General features: G+C 38.1%; 1 protein-coding gene across 2 annotated transcripts in view; it reads left to right on the top strand.

The window, feature by feature from the left end:
* FHDC1 (FH2 domain containing 1) overlaps nt 1-22,048 on the top strand; it is a 36,821-nt gene that overhangs the window by 9,242 nt on the left and 5,531 nt on the right. For both annotated transcript variants that reach the window (XM_032686626.1, XM_032686625.1), the window contains exons 3-11: nt 3,168-3,229; nt 3,806-3,908; nt 12,007-12,092; nt 12,174-12,274; nt 14,949-15,019; nt 15,122-15,229; nt 16,121-16,191; nt 18,538-18,655; nt 20,842-21,006. In XM_032686626.1, coding sequence (XP_032542517.1) covers nt 3,168-3,229; nt 3,806-3,908; nt 12,007-12,092; nt 12,174-12,274; nt 14,949-15,019; nt 15,122-15,229; nt 16,121-16,191; nt 18,538-18,655; nt 20,842-21,006 — 885 coding nt within the window. The remainder of the gene's footprint in view (nt 1-3,167; nt 3,230-3,805; nt 3,909-12,006; nt 12,093-12,173; nt 12,275-14,948; nt 15,020-15,121; nt 15,230-16,120; nt 16,192-18,537; nt 18,656-20,841; nt 21,007-22,048) is intronic.

The raw sequence follows: 22,048 nt of genomic DNA, 5'->3' as shown, positions 1-22,048 counted from the left end.
GTAAACTGTATCCCACCATGTGAAAGCCCATTGTTCTTATGCAAAGAACACATACAATGTTTTGCTTTCACTAATCTGTCATAAATCCTCTTTGTCATGTTCATGTTCCTGTTCCTCATTGACGATTTCATGGCAAGAAACTCCTGTTGCATTTCTGCAGTCACTACAAAGCCAGTTTTAATGAGAAGCTTTTTGTGTCTCCCAGAACACTCCTCTGAATCTGTCGTGTTGATTGCAAATTTGTGTCAGGGTTCAGGAGCTGATATCATCTTACCATCATCACAACTCCACCATGGTACTCAAACTGATTTTCCCCTTCTGTTAATACATCGAAACAGTGAACATTTCAGTGGTGGATTAACATTTGTTGAACTGAGGCTCTGTTACCTGTGCCTGCTGCAGATTTTGGAAACATGCTGGGTTGAATACTATGGCGATGAAAAGCAGATTCATGAGTGAATTGGTGTCTGTGAATCGGTGTCCTTGCTTTAAAGATTGCACTGTTTATGAAGCGGAAGTGGCAAGTGTGTGAGCCTGTGATGCTTTGCATTGAATGGCAAAGTGCAGGTGTTGACATGATGGAAAGTGTCTGAGGGAATTGTAGTATTTCCAGTTTCAGAGAGCTGAAGAAGATGAGAATGGAGAAAGCTCTCCTGAATTTATCTAAAGTAAATCATAAAATCCATATGAGAGTTTTCTTTGATATGAAGAATCCCAGTGAGAATAGGAAAGTCTGTTCTCCATTTTCAGCTCCAGTGCAGTGTAAACTCTTTGAGTCAGTAAGTCCAAGGGTATTACTGGTGGATGGCACTTTAAAATCTCTTTAGATGGCAAGCAGAGATCTGGAGCATGCTGTGCCAGCTCCAGTGTTGATGGCCTTTATGAAAAGAAGATAGGAGCAGACTGAGCAGAATTTAGAAAAAGCTGCAGTAATGTTTGAAGGGTGAAAAGCAACAGCAGACAGCTTTCTGCAAGGGTGAAATCAAATGAAATCTCAGGGGAGAAGAAGACATTGCAAACAGATGTTGAGACTAAGATTATGAATCTAATATGCAACTGAATGTGAGATGGATGATACCGTATTTGTGTGCAAAGAGTAGAGTATTTATGGAACATTTGCCAGGTTCCCCTATTCTCCTCCTCACAGTCCCATCTGGAGACACCTTGAAGGAGTTATGACAGCTTTTTCAAACACTTTTGATAAGCTCAAAGTAGACATCAAGCCAAGAATGACCAAAACCTGGGGTGTGTTTTGATTGTGTGCTTAAACAAGAAATCAGGGGAAAAAATTGTGTACATGCATATACAGAACAAGAACTGTGTATAAAATCCTGGTACCTAAGAACAGCTCTGACATTTTTATGTTGTACTGGTAATACAAATGCAGCTGTATATGTTCCTGTCTGTTGTTTTTCTTCACAGAAAGATGTTCAAAATTTCTCTAATTTGTTTGAGGTTGTACTGTAAATCTGAGTTGTGCCATAAAAACCAAAGGTTTACCCAACTGATGGTCAGTCATCTTGTTAGCAGTTAGTGACTGACTGAAAATAATATATACAGAAGGTTAACTGTGAACATGTTTAAAAATCTCCAACAAACCAAAAGCCAAATCGTGAAGGCAAAGCTTATAGGCTTGGTACAGAGAAATCAGAGAATTAGGAGTGACCAGAGCAATTGGAGAGTGGAGGTACAGTTTGAGAGGTCAGTGAGAGGTCCCTGCAGTAAAACATTTGAAAAAAGATTAGATACTGCAGGCAGAGAGATAGTTGAACAGGTCCTGTGTTAAGGGACTTTTCCTTAATGATCTGTTAGGGGCCACTCAACTCCCAAGATAACAGGAGAATAAACTACGATGTGTCCTCTTATCTTTGCGTATGCTAAAACTGAAGGGCTTCAGGCTAGCAATCTAATTTAATCTAATTGAAACTAATGTGCTGATATTTCCTGAGTTTTCTAGTCTTCGTTGTTTTCAGAAGTTAGGAAATTCCAGAATTTCAGAAAACTTTTCAATATGATTCACTATTTTCAGCAGATGAGGAGGCTGTCTCCTGGGTGTATGCTGATGATAGTCCATACCTATATTTTCACCGTCACCAGCTGACTGCAAGCTAATTCAATTTCATGACAATGCCAATGTTGCATTTATATATGTATTTCTAATTTGAGCACCGTCACAGAGGTCAAAACACCTTTCCAGTTGTCAAAACCTCAAACATGAGTCCAATAGTAGTCTTGAACATCTATGTGTACTGAGCTGTTTTATTGTAGCAGTCAGGTGGCACTGTTAAGGTGAAACAATTCTCTTGTCCTTGTAAATCTCATGACTTTGTAACTGTTATCACCAAAATAGCTGTGGTAAAATTTTAACCTTAAGGATACAATTTCTAAAACAAGTCAAACTTCTCAGGTTTAAGCTTGTATACTGTTACAGAAAGAAAAAGAGATAAAATTTTTATTTAATTTTTTTTAATTAGTGGAAAATACCGTGGGGTTTTTTTCTCTGCTTAGTCTCCAGAGTTTATACACATAAGATGATGCAACAAATCAACTTTAAAATACAAAGTAGGGGGAGACTTATGTCATTATATATTTCCTTTTGCTTCCTTTTGAGCATTATCTGTCTCAGGTTTTGATTCAAGATCAACTTACTTATCTTTCTGTGGATCAGCGTGGCTGTCAGTTTGCATGAATGAAATCATTAGTGCATACTGACCTCTGCTTAGAAATCCCATCCTCACATTTGTTATAAAACCTCTGAAATAACGTGGGGTTTGAAGTGTGGTGCTCCCTAACCTCGAGGCCTTCAAATGCAATACAACCTATTACCTGATAAGCAACATTTCACAGATGCAGTGGTATGAAATAAGCAAGAAGAATGTTTTTACTTTGTAATGAAATAAAAATATTGATTCCTTCCATACATGTTGCTGTGGATTTTTTTTTGCTGCACTTGGAAAAAGATGTTTGAGTGTGCTGTGCATTTCCCTGGTAAAAACTAGTTTTGTAATATATGATCTTTGCTGATGAGAGGTGACTGTGTGTTCATTTGGCCTGTGATTTGGTGGCAACTGCACACAATTATCTGTAGCAATTGAAGAAACAATATCTGCATTATGTGCTATTTTCCTAGGTATTCTTAGCTTAATCTCTCTTGCTTTCTCTCCCAGGTTTCCATTTTGGATGCAAAGAGAAGTATGAATATTGGGATATTTCTCAAACAATTCAAAAAGTAAGATTTGATTTTTCTATGCAGCTAGTGCAAGCTACAGATGTGTGAAATTCTTTATAGTGCTCATCAAATCTATATTGTGCTCTATTCCTTGTGGAGTTTACAGTTCTGTTCAGGTTTGTCAAACATAATTTGACATAATTTGTTTTCTAATACGTTTAGTTTTGAGTTCTTTTATGACTTAGCACCAAACGTTTAGAGTTTGCTAATGTTAACCAGTGGAAGTCAGTTTTCAGGGAGTTAGTTAAGAGTTAAGGGAAGCTCTTGTATCTCATGCAATACTGCATGCAAACTGCCTTTCACTGGCTTCCTTTCTTTATAAACAATTAGTAGAAAGGGGAAACATGAGGAACTTTTAAGAGCAAGCTGTTTCATTGCTATATGTATTCGCTGAAGATGTTGCCCTTCAGTAAAGGTATCCTTGAAAGTGGTATAAGAACAGTGCTGCTGTGGACACTGATGCGTCCATAACCTCACTGTAATTCCATTGAGTAGCCCAGGCACGTTTTTTATAATCTGTGTAACTATTCGCCCTGCAAGTGTTAGAAATATGTATGCTCAATTGTTTTTTTCAAGGTCTGCTGAATCCATCATTGAAGATATTTATCATGGAAGAAGTCAGCCCTATGGTTCTGAACTGCTACATGAATTTCTTAAATTATTACCAGAAGCAGAGGAGGTAAATAATGGGTTTACATGGAACTTATTTTTTTGTAGAGTTCTACTGCCTGGAATTCCAACATGAAGGTCTCTAAAAGAGGAATCCCAATGCCTTCCTGAGACCAGGGGATAGGAAAACACCGAATGCAAATATTTAATCTTCATTTGATATGTAGTGTTGAGGTCGCAGTGTAGTCATTCCCCTCACATCAAGTAATTTCACCTGCTTTTAAGGAGTTTTTAAGATCCTTTAGCTTTTGTGATGGTCTCTTTTATCCCACTGACATCTTAGCAAGACGTAGAACCCTCCTGTGTGCAGATAACTCTGCTCTGGGGAGGTCAGAAAACTCAGAATCAAAGTATATTCTAATGCAAACAAATTTCACTTCTTTGGCACCTGCCTCCCGCTTTCCCATTACAGTGCCTGTGAGCTGAATATTGGTAGCCCTACCTTGGTACTGTCTTTTTGCCTTCTGGTTCCCTGGCTTCTTGGTGCATCTGGGACTTGCGTGCTCCTGGGCCTGGGTCATTCGGTTTCAACATCATAGAAAGGCAGCTCCAGTGTGCAGCACCCATTGAATTTGCTAACACGGCTCCATGCTCAAAGGAGACATGTTAGAAGGCACAGAATTACCACAGCACCTTCTCAATGTTCTCGTGCTCTCCGTATGACCAACACGCAAGTGCAGCTTTCTCCCCTCCTAATCTCAAACTTCAAGTCTATCCATAGGATTAAAGAGGTGAAGCTTCATTGACTGACTTGGGAGCCCTGCTTAATGATGTACAGTTCCTTGTCTGCTCACATATTTGTGCTGACCCATTTGTATGCACTTGAGAGTAATGTAAACCACAAACTCGACAAAATTAGCATTAGAATTGCTTGAGTGCTTCACATCAAAGTGACGGCTGAAACTTGGGAAATTGCTAAGTTAAAGTCCACATACAGATCAACCTCAACTCACATGCTTTACCACTTCAAGGTCGTAGAAAGCACTCTGTTTCCTCTGTGCAGCAGCAAATCTCAGATCCAGTCAACAGCAGAACGTTATACTGTTTTGCTGTCAAATTTATAACCCTAAATTGAGTGCCTTTGCAGAGAATCTTGTAAAAATTGTGTTATTATACTTGATTAAGATATTGTTTGGCATTGGGGGCATATCAACAAGTTGAATTGTAATTAATCAAGAAAAAAAAAAGAAAGGCAACAGGTTTGAGGCTGGGACCTCAAACCTATTCCCCCTTCCCTCTTTGTTTGAATTTTAGTATGTATTCCTGTATATAAACAGAGTTTATCTCCTTCCTCTGAAGGAGTCAGGCAGAGGTGAACAGTGGAGTGCTAACTTAAAAGAAAGTGTCTCCTAGTTAACTTTGTTTATATACAGCAAATTAGACTGAAAGAAACGTATTTTTTTCTTTTTTTTTTCTGGTTTAGATCTTGGTTGTTATTTTATGACAAGTAGCAAGTCTTTCAAATAATGTATTCTATGTTGTTGTCCAGCTAGAACTGTTATGCAAGTCATTGAATTTTATCAATTTTGTCTGCAATACTCAAGTAGATGCTTTAGCTATCCAGGAGGTGCTGCTAAGAGTGAAAAGGTGTGTTTATGTCCTAGTATATGGTTTGACAACAGAACTGACCCTCAAGATAGTGGGGCCAGAGAACTTAAAAAGTGTTTTTAAGGAGTCACTTGAGAAATTAATAAAAGATACTTTATGGTGCAGTAGAGTATTAGAAATAAAGGGACATTAGACATTAGATTTGTTGCTGTTCCCAAGGGAAGGCTGGAAAGAGGCTAGTTTCCACTGTGTAGGTATTTGTGTGTATTTAATTAATTCCATGCATCAGAAAAAGGAAAAACTTCTGTTCTCTTTGTTATTCTCCCCATAGTTGTTTAACTTTTGGGGATTTTTCTCCTTGAAAGCTGGGTGGATGGTGGCAGGCAAGACAGGGAGAAAATCCTGAGTGTAAGGGACTGATGCTTCTGTGGGTATGAAAAAATGTTTCCATGTTTTCATGCTCAAAGTGGTCAAAGAATAAATGGATCCAATAACTCATTTACTATTGTGGCTCCTAAAATTTTGGTGTAGGCAGTTAAAAAATTCATTCTTTTTATGAACCTCAGGGCTTTTGAGTTTTGGTTTTTTCAGCGTTTTTTTCCTAAATGTATGTTCATTGTCTGCCTCTGAGTCTCAATACCTGTCCCCTGGAATAGTGATTCACCATTTGCCAAGGGAAAGGCATCAGAAATATACAACCCCACATATAAATAATCCAGAATCACTAGAGATACCAGGTAAAGTGGTGTTATTTGTTCTCTGTTCCCTCTTTTGTTTAACACTCCCTAATTTCTTTTTGTCATATCATGTGAGACAGCTTTGGCAAGGTGTCATCACATTGGCCTGTCCTTACACAATGTAGCACCTGTCCTTAGCAAGGATTCCCTGGGATTGCCCTTTAGATACTTCCCCTTCTCCTGAAGAGCTACTTTATTGTTGTAGGGATTGAGAATTACTCTGAGCAGAGACTTAAGCATCCTAAAAGGTTAGTTGCTATTCAGTTACCAGTGCAAACTGTCTTGGTGTAACCATAGGTGGGCTTCTGGAGTTCCCCTTGTATGCTCTTTTCAACAGCTCAGGTATTTTTACAGTCACATTTCCCAGCAGCACAGGTTTCTTGCAGGTTGGAATGAGAGCCAACTACCCGCTGCTGTGCTTGTGATCTACACCAGTAACTGTGTTTGGAAATGTCTTCGGTTTTTTCTTTTATATAGTACCATAAATCCTTAGTCTGTAGAAGTGAAAGAAGGGAGAGGAATACCTTTCCTGGTCATAGCTGTAGAAAGGGCAACTCTGGACCATTTAGTTTCTTCTTTTTCACCATGACCTTTACAGTTCGTCTAATGTGAATAAATGCCAGCTTTGTAGTCTAATCTTATCTTATCTAGAAGTGTTGTGATACACAGTCACATTACCTGAATGTGCCCCTGGTCAGTAGTTTGACATTTGTGACACATTTTGCATAATTTCAATTGATAGTATCTCTGGTATGTGATGGATGTTCCAGCTTTTTTTACAATATAGGCTAAGTACTTGCATTAACAAATACATTTATCATCTGCTGTCCTTAAAATTATTCTTTTTATTTGTGGTATTGTATTGTGGCAACTCTATTTATATGCATAAATAGGTGTCGGTACTGGTAATTTTCTAGCTGTTTTCTAAGAAAAATCCCAACAGCTATCAAATCTGTTGGGATTTTTGCGTATAAATGGCAAATACTGGCTTTACTGAATGATTTTCTCAGACTGAATAAGACTGTTGTTGAAATATTGGCACTGCTGTGAAGTCTTTCATAAAACTGAAAACATTTGGGTATTTTTAAATGTTGAATTTGAAAAAGTTGACAAATACTTGAAGCTGGCAAACCTGGAGCTTGCTGCAAGGTTCCGCTCAATGTTTTGTTCAGGGCTGTGGGTACGTCTCCAGTCTGGCCACTATACAGTGGCTAAATAAAAAGACCAAGCAGATGTATAAAAATTCTCAATACAATAACAAGTAAGATAAGATCACTGATTTTGTATAAGCCTTCTTAGAAGTCCTGCTGTTTGTACCATACTGTGCTAAGCAGTTTTGTAAGAGAAATGCTATTTGGAACCTCCTCTGCTTCATCCTTTTTTTCAGTTCATTTTTTCCCAGGGAACCTTAACTAAGGAACGGCCTTCTCTGCTGTATCACTTCTAAAAAGATTCCTAACTGTTTCTTAACGATATCCCGTTGAAATGGCTGACAGCTTTCATTTACTGGCATACTGACCAAAGCAGAGAAGGAGCTTTTAGCTCCTTTTATGTGCATATCATTGCACTCCTCAGCAGGCCCAGACTGGTAAAAGCTGAGAGTCCAGTGTTTAACGAGCTAGAATAGCCTGAATTTGTACTTTAAATATATACAGAAGAGAGCGTATCATACTGGTAATCAGCTCACCCACACACATGCACACCCAGGTTATCAACACAATGTCTTAACTTCCTTTATAATGTCTCAAGCCTGTCCTTTGCTTGTATACTCTGTTTTCAAACCCTAGTCATCTGTCACCTGCTGTACTGGAACTGTTTCTGTCAGACAGCTCTACCCTTTTCAAACCATGTTTGTGTAGTTAACTGCTCCCTCCTTTCGTCAACCACTGCTGTATAGGGCTGACCATCCTTCAAAGCTTTCATCTCCTGCTTCCTTTTTTGCCCTTTATGATAACCTGCAGGTTTGTCTCCATTTCTTTTTATCACTTGCTCATGGTGGTTTGCCACTGCCCAGGCTTGTGCCCCATGATGCCTCACTGCCTAATACATTAGTTTCCCACATGCCCTTGTAGATGGATTCCACTGTGGTGCCTTTGAGGGGTTTGGTGTTTTTTAACTGTCTTTTTTGTTAGTGCTCTGAATATTTGCAGTGGCATAGAACTATTAAATAAAAAAACTCAGAGAAAACGTTTATTCCTGCGTAGAAGTACAACGTACCTGTTTTATGCCATAAAGTAAAACCCCACTATGAGTGTTACTGGTAGCTCAAAAATGACCAAAAACTTGAATACATTAGCGTTCCTATCTGCGAGGTATAATGACATACTTGCAATAGGCATATCTACTGCAATTGTTCACAAATCAAATCCAAGATCAGGCTTTCTATGTTTCATAACTGTTTTTAAAATTAAGCAAATTACATATGTGAGAACCTTCTGTATCTAAAATCTGATTTAGTGTGCATGGGCATGCATGGACAGTGCAAATGTATATTCCATATACAAATATAATGAAAAATTAAATTAGTAGCTCTGCACCCAATTTGAGTAATACAGAACTGAGCATACAATGTAATTACACTCTCTTGCATATATACATTGCACTGCCATACCTCTGTAAGTGACTGTCTACTGTTGTGGAAAAGATTTTGTTGTGCTTGAAAAGAGGAGGGTAAGGCCTGTACTGAGAGAGTTACTCATTGCAATTTTACAAGAAGCCACTTTTTTACATCTCTTGTGTTCTCAGACTAATAAACCTATCTACTTATATCTGTTAATATGATTAACAGCGAACATTGTTGTCATTCCCCGTAGTTTCTTCGCAGTTCCCGGCTGCATTTGGTATTTGAATTTGAACCCCACTTCTAAGAGCCATCAGAGAATCTCAGTTCTCTTTGGGAAGACTTGGACAATATGGCTGCAGAGAGAAGAGGCCAGTCCCATGGGATTTTTAGTAGTCTCACTTGGAATGTATAAGGACAAACATAAAAAATGCGTTTCAGTAATTTTTAGCTTTGGGGCTCAGCAGCTGTTTTTTTAGTTTATAGGTAGTGTCAGTAAAGTCAAATAACTTTCTTTTTTGCTTCACGGTCATATAACTGGTCTTTTTCAATCATGAAAATTGTAATAAAGAGGGATCAGAAAATGTCCTATCTTTACCTTAAACTATTTCCCTGATTATTTACTTCTTTAAGGCCAAGTAAACAGAAGATTTAGTCTTCTATGTGAAAAACTTACACATATGGAGAATCAGGCTATGCTATGCTGAATTCCAGGGTGAAAATGACCTTATAACTCTATCCTGTTCCTGTTTTGTCTGCTTGTGGAATGGGTCACTTTCCTCCACCATGTTTTGATTTTGGACTTGTTAGGTGAGCTGCTTTGCTGCTTCTTATAAAGTTAATTTTGAATGCCTAAGGAAAAACTGGGGGTTAAGATGGTTGATGTAGGCTGGGAAAAGTGTAACCAGGTGTTGAGCACATCTTTGATTTGTCTGGTTACATAGACCATCTTCTGGGTTGACCCAAAGCTTTTTGCATTTTGACATTCACACCCCATGCTGCCTATCAAAAGGCAGCCTCATCAATGTCTTCTGTTGTGCATGTTTAGAAACATTCCTCCTCTGAATGAATTCTGGGATTTAGCACTCCCCTGTAGCACTCCAGGCATTCTTCCGAGTAGGTAGAAGAAAAAGGATTTCATCCAGTGTCTGTAAAACTAAAATTCCACATAGAAAACATTGATTGCTACTTACTGGCAAAAGTATATTTAAGTATAGTACAGGTAGCATGAGAAAGTTAATATTCCTTTGAGTATCTCAGGATCTCTTGTTCACTTTTTGTGCAGTTAAGTCTTCAAATTGCATCTTCCTATAATTACCCGTGGCTGATATGATCTTGATTTTGGTGACTTGGGGTGGGTTTTTTGGTGGGCTGCTTTTCTTTCTTTCCTCCCCCTCTCCCATATCTGAATACCTGTATCCTTTTCAGGCAAACTCTGATGTTTGCAACATGGTAAAATGAGGTTTGAGAATTCGCAGGGTTTTTTGTTTAGGTTCCAGACCACTATTTTTTGAAAGCTAGGTTAAAGAATCTGTAAAGACTAACTGAGATAGTAGACATATTCCCACTTCATGATGTAGAAAAAATGTTTATTTTGGGTTTGTTTCTTGCTCATTTAATACTTTAGAATTATCAGCATTTTCAAGTCTTGTCTTTCCTGTTTTTTGTTGGCAGACTTCTTGAATTACTCAGTAAATGAGTAGTTTTCTCAGGCCTCAAAAAAATGGGTATACTGTTTATCTTTAGAGGAGCTTTTGTCTGAGTGTCTTGAGTTAAATGGGGAGGTGTTAGGAAATAGAGCTAGATAGCCTAAATAAAAATTGCTCTCTGATTAGAATTCTCTTTCTTGGTCATAAGTTTTTATTAGTTGTTTTTGTTTGTTTGTTTGTTTGTGTGGTTTTTAAATTGAAAAGGAATTCTCTTCTACTCTGAATTTAATCTGGTTTTTGTTTTTTCTTTCTTAATGTGTTGTCAACATCTTTTTTTTATGATGTGGAAAAAAATGTGAATAAAGCAGAAAAAAGTGGTTAAAAGAATCCTTTTCTGCTAGTTTAGAATTTATTTTAAATCCCTGATTTTGTATAGCATATGTTGTTTTCCACTACAAATCAGTTACTTTTTTACAGTCCAAGCAGGAAAATAATTTAAGTGATTAATTTGGAAGCTGATTTTTTAAAAAAACCTCTTGATATCTTGGTAAATCATGGCAACGTGATAACCGTTGATGTCCTGATGTAGTGTGCCTCTCTCCAGGATAACTTAATATGCTTTCTAAAACTGAAGACCATCTGTGTAAATGTGGTTGTTAATGGGCTTTAAGTGTAATGCTATAAAAAGGAAGGATGATGGGCTGATGTGTAAATCAGTAGAAACATGCAACTGCTGCTGGGTGTGAACTTGTTGGTTGAATGAAGAAACAGGGTACCTGAGAGTGAGCTCTGCTTTTGGACCCAGTTGCTGTGTTGGAAGATGTGGAAGAAATTCTAGTTACACTTAAACATATGTGCATGTATTTTTCAATTCTTCTATGTAAACAAATAGTGAGTATGTGGGCAGATCAGCGGCTTCCAGATCATGCAAATATATGGATTTGGTGGAGCTGGGAATGATGATTGCCAAAATTAATGCAGTGATACTTCCTTTGCATGTAAATGGTGCTTTCAGAGTACTGATAACAAATTACTTAAAATGCAAGATTGGCTTTATCTTTAAAACATTTCATGTGAATGAAAAAAATACAAACTCAAGAGAATGCAGTTTATCCTTTAAGAGTGTTTTAGGGGAAATGGTTGAAGCAAGTATCTTGAAAAAAACCCCGTAACTTAAATCTTAACTTCATTGTGCCAGAGATCTGGGCAGTCCTCTGCTGGAAGTTCTGAACACAGCTAAACTATGCCCAAGTGTATATCACAGTTCTTGAAGAGTTGAGGATTGTTTTCCGGATAATCATCAGTGTCCTAAACATAGTGATGAGAGCAAACATTGCTCAGAAATCAGAATCACCAGTGAGAATGAAGGCATTGTATTTTCTTCCATTGGACTGTGTTTTTTGGGAGAAGAGTGATGTTATTTTTAAAAATTTTTTTTGTGGTTGGGGTGTGTGCAAATTACAGGAGCCTGGGACAGTGAAACCATTCAGTCACTGGGTGGACTTTCCAATGCCTTCTGTTAAATTTACTGCTTTTCAAGTTGTTTGCTTCCAAAGTCAAGTTAATCTTGATCTTTGGTAAAATTCTTTGCTAGTGTTTTTTTCTCTTTTCTAGGTAAAGAAATTAAAAGCCTTTGATGGAGATGTATCAAAACTGTCTCAAGCTGATTCCTTCATGTATTTACTAATCCGGGTGCCAAAGTAAGGAGACAGCAGGTTTATTCTGTTCATGATAAATGTTGTCTTTTGGCTGTCAGTTCTAAACCTGTTTGTGTACTCCAGCTATGCTCTTAGGATTGAAGCCATGGTGTTGGAGAGGGAGTTCTCACCCTCCTGTGCTTCTCTACAGGATGACATGAAAATTATAAGACGGGCAACAAAAGGTAATTAAATATGTTGGGACATGCCTAATACTCTTGTTTTTGTTAGCATGTTAATTAGTCTGCATTACGAAGACTAGAGCTTGAATTTCAGGTACCTTAGCTATTAAAAGGAAGCTAACTCCCCTCTGACAAATGCCATCAGGGTGTGCCTGGTGAATCTTTGCTTCCAAAATCAAAAATCTGGAGATTTTGGACACACTAGCAACACATTCATGACCAAAGCCCACAAGTACTGTATCTTAAACTCAGAGAAGCAAAGATGTCCATGACCAAATAAGGATAAGTCATCTTTTGCATACAGTTTGCTCATTCCTGCACCATTCTCCTTCTGATAGAATGTGCTTGTTACACTTCTCTGCTCATTCTTTCAGAGATTCATAGAGAAAGTGACTGTACTTTCTAAATTTCTCTATATGCCATTTCCTTTTGAGGTGGCAGTATTGATAGGCTAAATCTTTATTGTAGAGAATACTATTGCTATTCATATGTTTTCTGTTTCTGTTCTCTATGTTTCTCTATATATCTATTTTGTTCTTTACCTTTCAAAAGTGTTGAAATGCTGCAGGTGATTATTTGTGTGTCTTCTACTCTGCAGTAAAATACTTAATTTCCTGTTTTCAGTTAAACATTAATGCTGACTCTTTCCAGTGTCTTGAGTGACTATTTTCCCTGTTCCTCAATAAGAAATTCTGATTTCATGCTGGAAATGTTTTTGACAGGCTAGTAGAGCACTGCTTAGACTGCTTCTAGTAGTATAAAAAGGCACAGTACTAAAATATTCAACTATTAGCGCTGGTGATTAGGATAGTCCTTTTAAGTGGAAGCAAATGAAAAAAAGCCTGCTGTGTTTTTCCCACCAGTGGGGATCGAACTAGTCCTTGACTCAGGAAAATGTGCCTTAGCTTAAGATGAGGTTTGAGTTTGGCCTTTTATTAGGATTTCTTTCAAATCATTGTTCTTTGTGTTTTGAGCAGACATATGCGAGGGCATATGTTATATGTAAAAGCAGCTGCACCTTAATGTCCTTCACGTCCTTCACCCAGGACATCTGTAAACTCATGAATGAATTCCCTCCAGAGGAGACAGTTTGGTCTCCAACTCCTGCATCAGGCCAGTCACGCAAATGAGACTGACTGAGCCTTCCCTGTTTTCAGTCCACTTGTGTCATGTGCTCTCTGTTTGGACTTTTCACTTCAGGGTTTGTTGATAGCCCGAAGTTGTTTAGGAATTATGTCTACTTTTCTATTGCTATCTCCTAGGTTTCTCTCCTTGTAATTAAGCTGAGAGAACACTCACTTAAATTTTAATGCTGACAATCACTAAGGGTTAGGATGGTCTAAATAGCCTGATGGATTCTCATCTAGCCTGCAAATGGATGTATGTCATAGTGATGCGGAGCAGGCTCTTCCTATGCAAAGTCTTTAGAAGTTGCCTTCTCTTCTTGGCCTTGTGAAATTTGCTATTCTTTTCTGTATTCTTGTCTTTCTTCCTCCTTGCTTCCTCACCTATAGCTTGTTAGATCAAAGGTTATTTAATTAGTTCTATGTTCTTAGGCTCCTAATACTGAAATACAAATTTACAAGGGCTACCTGCTTCCAAAATGATAGATTACTGTGTTGTGTTGAGCAGTTGAAATGCAGGGTAAAAATTATAGAATGTGAACTTGGAAACAAAATAGATTTTTAAAGTATTTAAGCTGCAGTCAAAAGGATTCCACCTTTTATTATGTTCATCACTCTAAAGTATAGTATATTACATTAAAACCAGCTCATGGTGATTTTCTTGCTGTATGGACACTTGCAAATTTTGAGTTATTTGGTTTGCCGTGCCACTTGTGTCATGCCAATTTATTAACTCTTTACAGTTCTGAATTTCTGCATCTCATTTCGAGGGCAATCTCTCTGGTGCCTTTTAAGCACATGTATTGTTCTTTGTTCATATGTGGCTTGGTGAAAAGGTGTATGAATTCAGATAGAGCAGTTCTGTGCATTTCGCAAGAAATTGAAATACCTACAAACCAGGCTTCTGTGATGGAAAAGCTTTAAAAGGCAGTTTTATTCCATTTGACTCTTTGCATCACACTGAATATAACTTTGTACTAAATCATCTTTGATACGACTAAAGTAGAATAAATGCTGTTCTGAGTTGGTGATCATACAGAAATAAAATGATGATTCATAGTGGGAGTGGGATAAGAAGGAAAATTTAAAAACTGCCTGTTATCTTTTCAGGCCTCATGGCCAAGTCTGCTAAAAAAAGAATAATTGTTCAAAAGCCCGATCCTGGCAGATGGCAAATGAATCCTGCAGGGTGCAGAACATTTGCCTCACACTGGAATTAATAGGTGGTGAGGTTACTTAACCACTTGCATGAGACACTTCACACATGGCAGGATTAGGCCCCAAATGTTTCCTTAGCTGATGGAAGTTGCCTTGGAAATACTACACTTGCTGAGTTAAAGTCTGAGCATACACTTGGGGTTTGTCAACTGTGCTTGTGAACTGGAGTTATATAGTACCATTATTTTTCCCACGACCTCTTCAGTTTATTGTAGTTTCATGTTAAAATAAAAAAAAAAAAAAAACCAAACTTGAGATGAAGAAGAGTTTGGTAACTGACTGTGTATATTTCTAAGCAAATACTTGTTAGACAGCAATTTTCTTGCTCTTTACAGAGCTAATGACTTGTGAGGAACTGCATTCCATATTGCACTTGGTCCTTCAGGCTGGGAATATTATGAATGCGGTAAGTGACATCCAAAAGGGAGATGGCTGATGGACCATACTTCCTTGTTAGTATTGCAGTGCACTGATGTCATGCCTCAGCTGTTTGCTCATTTCTTTTTAGGGAGGTTATGCTGGCAATGCTGTTGGATTTAAACTGTCGTCACTGCTCAAGCTGGCGGACACAAAAGCAAACAAACCTGGGATGAGCCTGCTGCATTTTGTTGCTCTGGTATAGAAAAACTATTTTGCTGGTATAAGCAACTGCTACAAATGTAGGTGCATAAATGATAGACAATAGAAGGGGCCATGTGCCTCAGAAAAAGCAGCTTTTTTACAGCTTTGATCTAGTATTCACTTTTCTTCTCCTGCCACAAAATTCACCAGTTTACCTTACCTGGTCATCCTATCCAGAAACCCATGGAAAACTTAAGTTTTTATATCATGTAAAAACTTGCCTTTATCAAACTTCATCATTGTAGATTTTCTCTTATTGTCCTGAATTCTTACACTGTGGAAGTGGCTTATTTTGGTAAATATTCTTTCAATCTTCCTATTGAATCATTTGAGCAGCCTTTTTGATAGTTTTTCTCCCTCAGTGACTGACACAAGTTTGTAAAGATGCTGCAGACTTTTTTCAAGCTATTTTTCTTTCCTTTCAAACTTCCTGATTTTAGAAGGAAGAGGATTTAAATGCTTCTGTATGTGACTTTGGTTATCTGTGTACAAACTGGCTTAACAGATTTCCAGCCAGGAAACAATAGGGTATTAATTGATGTTTGCACAGGAAACATTGTATCTGCTCAAACAATGGCATCAGTAAATTGTTCTTTCCTTGACATTCCTTATTAATACATGTGGCTTATGTTCACTGGCAGAAGCAGCTATTATTGCACACTGGAAAATGGAAGCTGGAGTTTAAAGTTTCCAGTTCTAATCCCTGCCTTTCTTTAAGGGATGTCCTCCACTCAGTTGCTAGGATGAATGGGAAGAAAAACAATGCAAGACAGAAACCTTTAAGTGCCCTCCCAGAAGCTTTAGAACTGTCAGACTTAGGGGCTTTGGCATGGTGGTGGAATGTTAATGGATTGTGTATGTTTTGGTTTTGTTGTGTTTGTTTCAGGAAGCCCAAAAGAAAGATGCTGCTCTTCTCAACTTTTCAGAAAAAATCGGGAGTGTTCATGATGCCGCCAGGTGAGTTAAAAGAAAACTGAGAACTTATGGTTAGACCGTGACTTGGAATTTTCTTATTTGTGAAGCAATGAAGCTTGTTCAAGAAAGTCTTGGCACAAAAACAGATCTTTACAAATGTTTACTGTAGCTTTGAGGGCTTAATTTCCATTTACTAGCAGAAGTATGCCTGCAATGTGCCTTCAGGTATGAGGTTTTTTATTACGTTATCTCCATAGGGGTTTGGTAGTTCTGTCTCTGTCAAGTACATGTGCATGTTCATTACTTTTAAAGGATGGAACTAAAAGCATGTTACTGTTTTTTCTTAAATCAATTTTCATCTGTCTCTGAGCAGGCTACTATACTTTTCCAAATCTGGTATCAGGTACAGGTGCTGGCCCTGGCTTTGCTTAGATGCTTTTTGAGGTTCCATTTGCTTCTCTCTATTTGCTGTCTTGGATGGAAAATCTGAATGGCTTGTTGGCTCTGCATTTTTTATCAACCTAAAGTCTCAAGCTGCATAATTTCAAACTGAACCTGATTTGTACCTCAATAACTGTACTTGCTTATGTGAGACAGCATGATCTAAATCCCAAATCTGGAAGCCAGCAATGCTGAAGTTCTATTCCCAGTTTTGCTACTTCCTTACTCTTGAGCTTTGGGCAATCTATTTACGTTCTTTTCCCAGCTGTAAAATGGATCCAGTCTCTTAGATCTGATGGAGAGTTAAGTAATGTCTGCAAAAGACTGAAATCTTCTGAGGAAAGGAGTGGCCATGGAGTTAATAAAAAAAATTTTTGAGGGACCACCTGTGTGGCTCTCTGCCATCCAACCCACACACCTTTTTGGCAATCTGCCATGTGGCCTGCTGGGGAATGTAGCTTTCCTCGCCATCCAAGCCCCCTGGCAAACAGCAGAGGAACAGGCAGAATACCAAATTTGGTGATTTTTTTTTTTTTTTCCTAACCACTTTGTCCTTTGATCACATTTGGTAGCGCTGCAAATCTTCTGTTGTAATTCATGCTGAAGTCTATTCGGGGAATGCACTCTGTAAAGGAAAATGAAACAAAATTAAATAGTGCCTCACCATTGGGCATAAGAAAGATCTTTAGAGAGAACTGTCATGTACAAGTTGCTTATAAATCGTCCCAATTAGAGCATGTTAAAACAACTACCTTTATGTTCTTTTTATTGTCTTGCCTTCTTTACTTGTAGGCCATCCTCTTCCTCCTTCAAAGGCAGAAAAAAGTAGCGTGTATTTTCTACTGATTTCCTTAGTTGCAAAAACACCTATGATCTGCCCAGAACAGGGAACTAATCTTTGCAGATGAAGTAAGCAGAGAAAAACCAGCACACATTATATTCATTTGTGTGTGCACTGACAAACTTATGCATGCTGTCACCATCTTGCTGCCACGTGCACTTCAGTCCATCTGCCACAAATACTTCAGCTTTACTATTCAAAAGTCATGCTGCTGGTGAAATGACCTTAGTTAGGAGTATGTGTACAGTTGTTAATCTTTATCATTTGGGAAACCACAGTGCTTCAATTCCTAGACAAAGCCTAGTTCTCTTGTGAAGGAAATCCCATAGATTTAGAAGCATTTACTCTCAAAGTGGCTGAGAGATTTAGGTGGGAACTCCCATTGTATGGAACATGGGTCTCCCAGGAGAACGCTTAGATTACATCAGATCAGAGCTCCTTCCTATGATCTTCAATTTCTGAGTTACCTCTCCATAGGAGCAGCTCTGGTATGTAGTAGAAGGATGAAATATTATGACGGTTGGGTTTATACTGTGTAGACTGTGTTGCTGTGACTGCTTAGAAGAATGTAGGATGCAATTTCATGATGCCAGATGCTACTGCCAAAATGGGTAATCCTGGCTGACAGTCCCTGGTGGCCCCCCTTTTTGTGGCAGCTCCTGCACTCAAACAATGATGTAATCAATTGGACCAAGCAAAGGAAGCAAATTGGCTCTTCCCTTTTCCTAGGTTAATTTTCGGTACCCAGATGTGGCTGGCCATCTAGAAAATGAGTGCTAGCACAGGCACCAGGGAGAGAAAAGGAACATCTGGTCAGATGCAGGGTGTCATTACCCTTTCTCGTGGTAAGGGTGGGTAGGACTGGCTGGAGTTAATTGTGAAACCACACCCCATGGGAATCTTTTGAGGTTGCAAATAAGAAGAAATGTGCTTATCTCTCTCCTAACCCTCAGTGTCTGCTCTGGAGAGATTTCCTGAACAGGCAGGTCTTGTTTGATGGCCAGGTTGCACCTCATGTAAAACATCCATTTTTGCAGCATGTTGTGGCTAACCTGTGGGACACTCCTTCTCCTTTGATAAACATTCTCCTTATATGCTATTTTTAGGTTATCCATCGATAATGTAGAAGCAGAGCTCCACTCGCTGTCCCTCAAGGCAAGATCTGTTAAAGACAGCATCCGACGAGACCCAAAACTCTTTCACCAGATGGAAAGCTTTCTCCAGGTTTGTAAGATATTGGTGTTAGTGTCACCTGAATGCAGGAGCATTCTTCAGATGAATTCAATTTGTATGGACATGTTAATAAACAGAAGTATTATTTTAATACACCTCCCCTATCAGTTGTACAAAGGTGTTCCAACCTCATGCTATTTGTCAAGTTAGAGTGTTGGACTGTGTTTTTACAGGGAGGGATACTGAGTGTACATTGCCCCAGGCTTGTTAGGCAAGCATGTTTAATGCATGTGTAATGACTGATGAAGATCAGTAGTTAAAATATAAGACAATTTGGAGTGGTCAATGGTTTTGTACTTTGCAGCTGCCCAAAATGTAGTATCTCTGTGTTACGTTATACTGGAGCATGTCAGTTTTAGCTGAGACTGTGCAGTAAATATAAATCTTTGTGGCTGGATGTTTGAAGAGATACTAGCAGCTGGAAGGTTAAGGAACTGTTTTCTCTACTAATTTACCCTTAGCACAGTGTCTTATTGTGAGCCATTCCATTATTTCCAGGTGGGTTCTCCTTTTTTTTTTTTTTTATTTTAGTACTGCAATGACTTTGCAGGCCTGAATGTGTATAGCACTTAACTTTAAAGCAGAGTTCTTGGTATTTTCTGAGTATGTGGTGATGCTTGGAGAAATACATATTATACTTCAATTAAATTATTTTTCTGTTTCATGTTATAGATAATTATTAAAAGTAAGAAGGCAGGTGTTGATCCAGAACTTAACCGCCCTGATTTTCCACTTGCAAATATAGTTAATAGTCCCTGCAGTTTTGTAGGAGATGAAAAGCTGATGAAGAAAGGGGTGGGTTAAGATTGAAATACTTGTCCTCATTCACTCTGAATTGTTGGCTTTTATCCATTGCACCCAGACTCTTTAATGTTATGTTTTAACATGTTTGGGATTTTTAAAAATTTAATAGCTAGTTTTATGTAACACTACAACCTTGTTTAGGCCACATTCCAAAAGAAATGTTGGGAAAAAAATCGTTCTACAAATGCATACCTTACGTAAACACTTCCGTTTTTTGTTTCTAAATTAAGGTGATAGCCAAGCTGATATAAAAGTCAGCTTTGATTATCTCACTCTCATGAATAAAGTACCGAATATGTGGAGGGACTAATTTTCAATGTATGCTTTTATCAATTGTCCAGTTTATCTTCAGTCCAGGTTTTATTGTGAGCCTTTTTTTTTCTTTTTTTTCTTAAGACTAGCAAGTCATATTTCTTCCTACCCTACTGGTATAATCTTCCAGGTAACTTCCTGAAAGCAGGATTGGCTCAAATGGTCATCAGTGCCTCCAGCTGCCTTTTCCCACCCCAGTATTACATTATCAAAAGTGTTTAGGTGTCCATGAGTTAGATTCTGAGAACATACTTGTCTGAAAATTATCTTTTCTCATCAGGTTACTTTAAATCACATACGGTCTCAGATCTGGCAATGGGCAAGGATAGAAGCGAGTGGCTGGTGATGCAGATAGAGGAGACAGGAGCACCTGAGCAAAGTGTTTTAAGCAGTTCTGCTGCTCAGAGTCTAATCACAGCCTTATTCTCTTCCTCCTCCATCTCTTTGCGCTGATTTACTCCCATCCTGTCTGTATAGCTCTACATTTATGATTCAAAGTGCTAGTTTATGGGAACATTTTCTGGATGTCTTAAAATATACATATTTCCAGCAGTTCCTTGCCTTTCTGGCATGAAAACTTTTTTTTATCATGGTCTAGGGTCACCTTAGGAAGGAATTGATTTTGTGATGTATATCCACGAATCTATTAATGTACTTTTTTGGAAGAGTGGGGAGGGGGAATTAATCCTTTATGCTTAGTTGAAAGTTGAAGGGGAAATGGGAAACTAAGGAATAAAGAATTTTTAAGGGGCTCCCTGGTGATGTCAGTGTCCTAGTACAGTCTTTGATTTTACTCATCTAAAAATTAAAGTTCTAAGTTTGTTCAAGGGCTTTTGGACTTTTTCCTGGTGTTTATCCATTTCTCCTGACCTTTTTTACTCTGTTTGCTGAAATGACATGTTTCCTCGTTAGTAGGAGTTCTCCTTCAAAATGTTAATTTCCCAGGCTCGGGAATAAGTTCTAGGTTGGAACATGAACTTTATAAGTTCCTAATATATACATGACCTGTAGTGACTTTAATCTTTCTGTGTGGTTCATGCTGTATATGGTTTTTGCTGCAGTTTGCTGTAAGACATCTAAAGGAGCTTGAACACCAGAAACGAGAATTGCAAAAGGAGGGAAATGCTCTCATTGACTTTTTCTGTGAAGACAAAGAAACTATGAAGTTGGATGAATGTTTCCAGATATTTAGGGACTTCTGCATAAGATTCAACACAGCTGTCAAGGTAAGAATGCTGAAGTATACCAAGATGAAGAAATATTGGCATTGGTTACAGTTTTGGTTCAGCAAAATCTACCTATTGTTACCAGTATTTTTAGGCTTTTATAAATAGTATGAATTAGTTGGATCCACACATTTCTTTATTTTTGTGCCTTATGCAATCTGCATTTGACAGCACTTTGTGTAACAGCTTTAGTTTAGAAAAAAGAGAACAATCTGGATTCGTAGCAAGCTGACAGGATGTTCAGCTAACATGCCCATCGTACCATTAGCTTACCTAAGCTTTGCCACCCAAGACAGCACGTAGCTACACGTGTGTGTGGACATTATACAAATGTACAAAACCACATGGTGATCACTATTGGAGTCAGTTTAGCAAGAGATGACTTCATGCATATACGTTCAAATATTTGGGGGATTTAATTCATGGTCACACATTACGAGTGGTTGTTGGATAGCTATTAATTTGAGGTCCAGTGGGGATTTTCTTTCTCTCTGTAGTAAGCAGCTACACTCTAAAAAATGACGAATTACACTCTTACTTGGAAATATTGAGAAGATTTGCTTACTAAGCATGGACTAACCACTGTTCCTGCAAAATTAAGAGAACAATTCAGAATAAAGATGGCAGTTCTGACAAATGAATGTGATGTGTGGACAGCAAAACCAGCAGTTTAAAGAGATGGCTTGTACCACAGTGGCCATATGCACATATTTCAAATGTTTAAACATTTTTTGCCATTTTTTAACATGTCTTTATGTGCTTAAAATAGATTTTTCATTTGAGTAAAATCTCCTAAAACATGTTCTGGGTGGAGTTAAAATTTTCTGTGTCTAATATGGAACATGATGGTAATAATATCTACACCTCTTTTTAACCATTTGTCTTTACAATGCAGTATTTAAAACTGAGCTTTAGGTTTTGGCAAGAATTCATTCTGTTGTTCCATACGTGTGAAAGCAAGCTATCTGCCACAGACATTTTTCCTTTCTTTGCTGCTCAGGTTTCTTAAGTCTCTAATGCATCTTATCTTTCAGAGCCCAGT

The sequence above is a fragment of the Chiroxiphia lanceolata genome, chromosome 4, assembly GCF_009829145.1.
Source record: "Chiroxiphia lanceolata isolate bChiLan1 chromosome 4, bChiLan1.pri, whole genome shotgun sequence".
Classification (NCBI taxonomy): Eukaryota; Metazoa; Chordata; class Aves; order Passeriformes; family Pipridae; genus Chiroxiphia; species Chiroxiphia lanceolata.
This window is presented reverse-complemented; position numbering and strand designations above follow the sequence as displayed.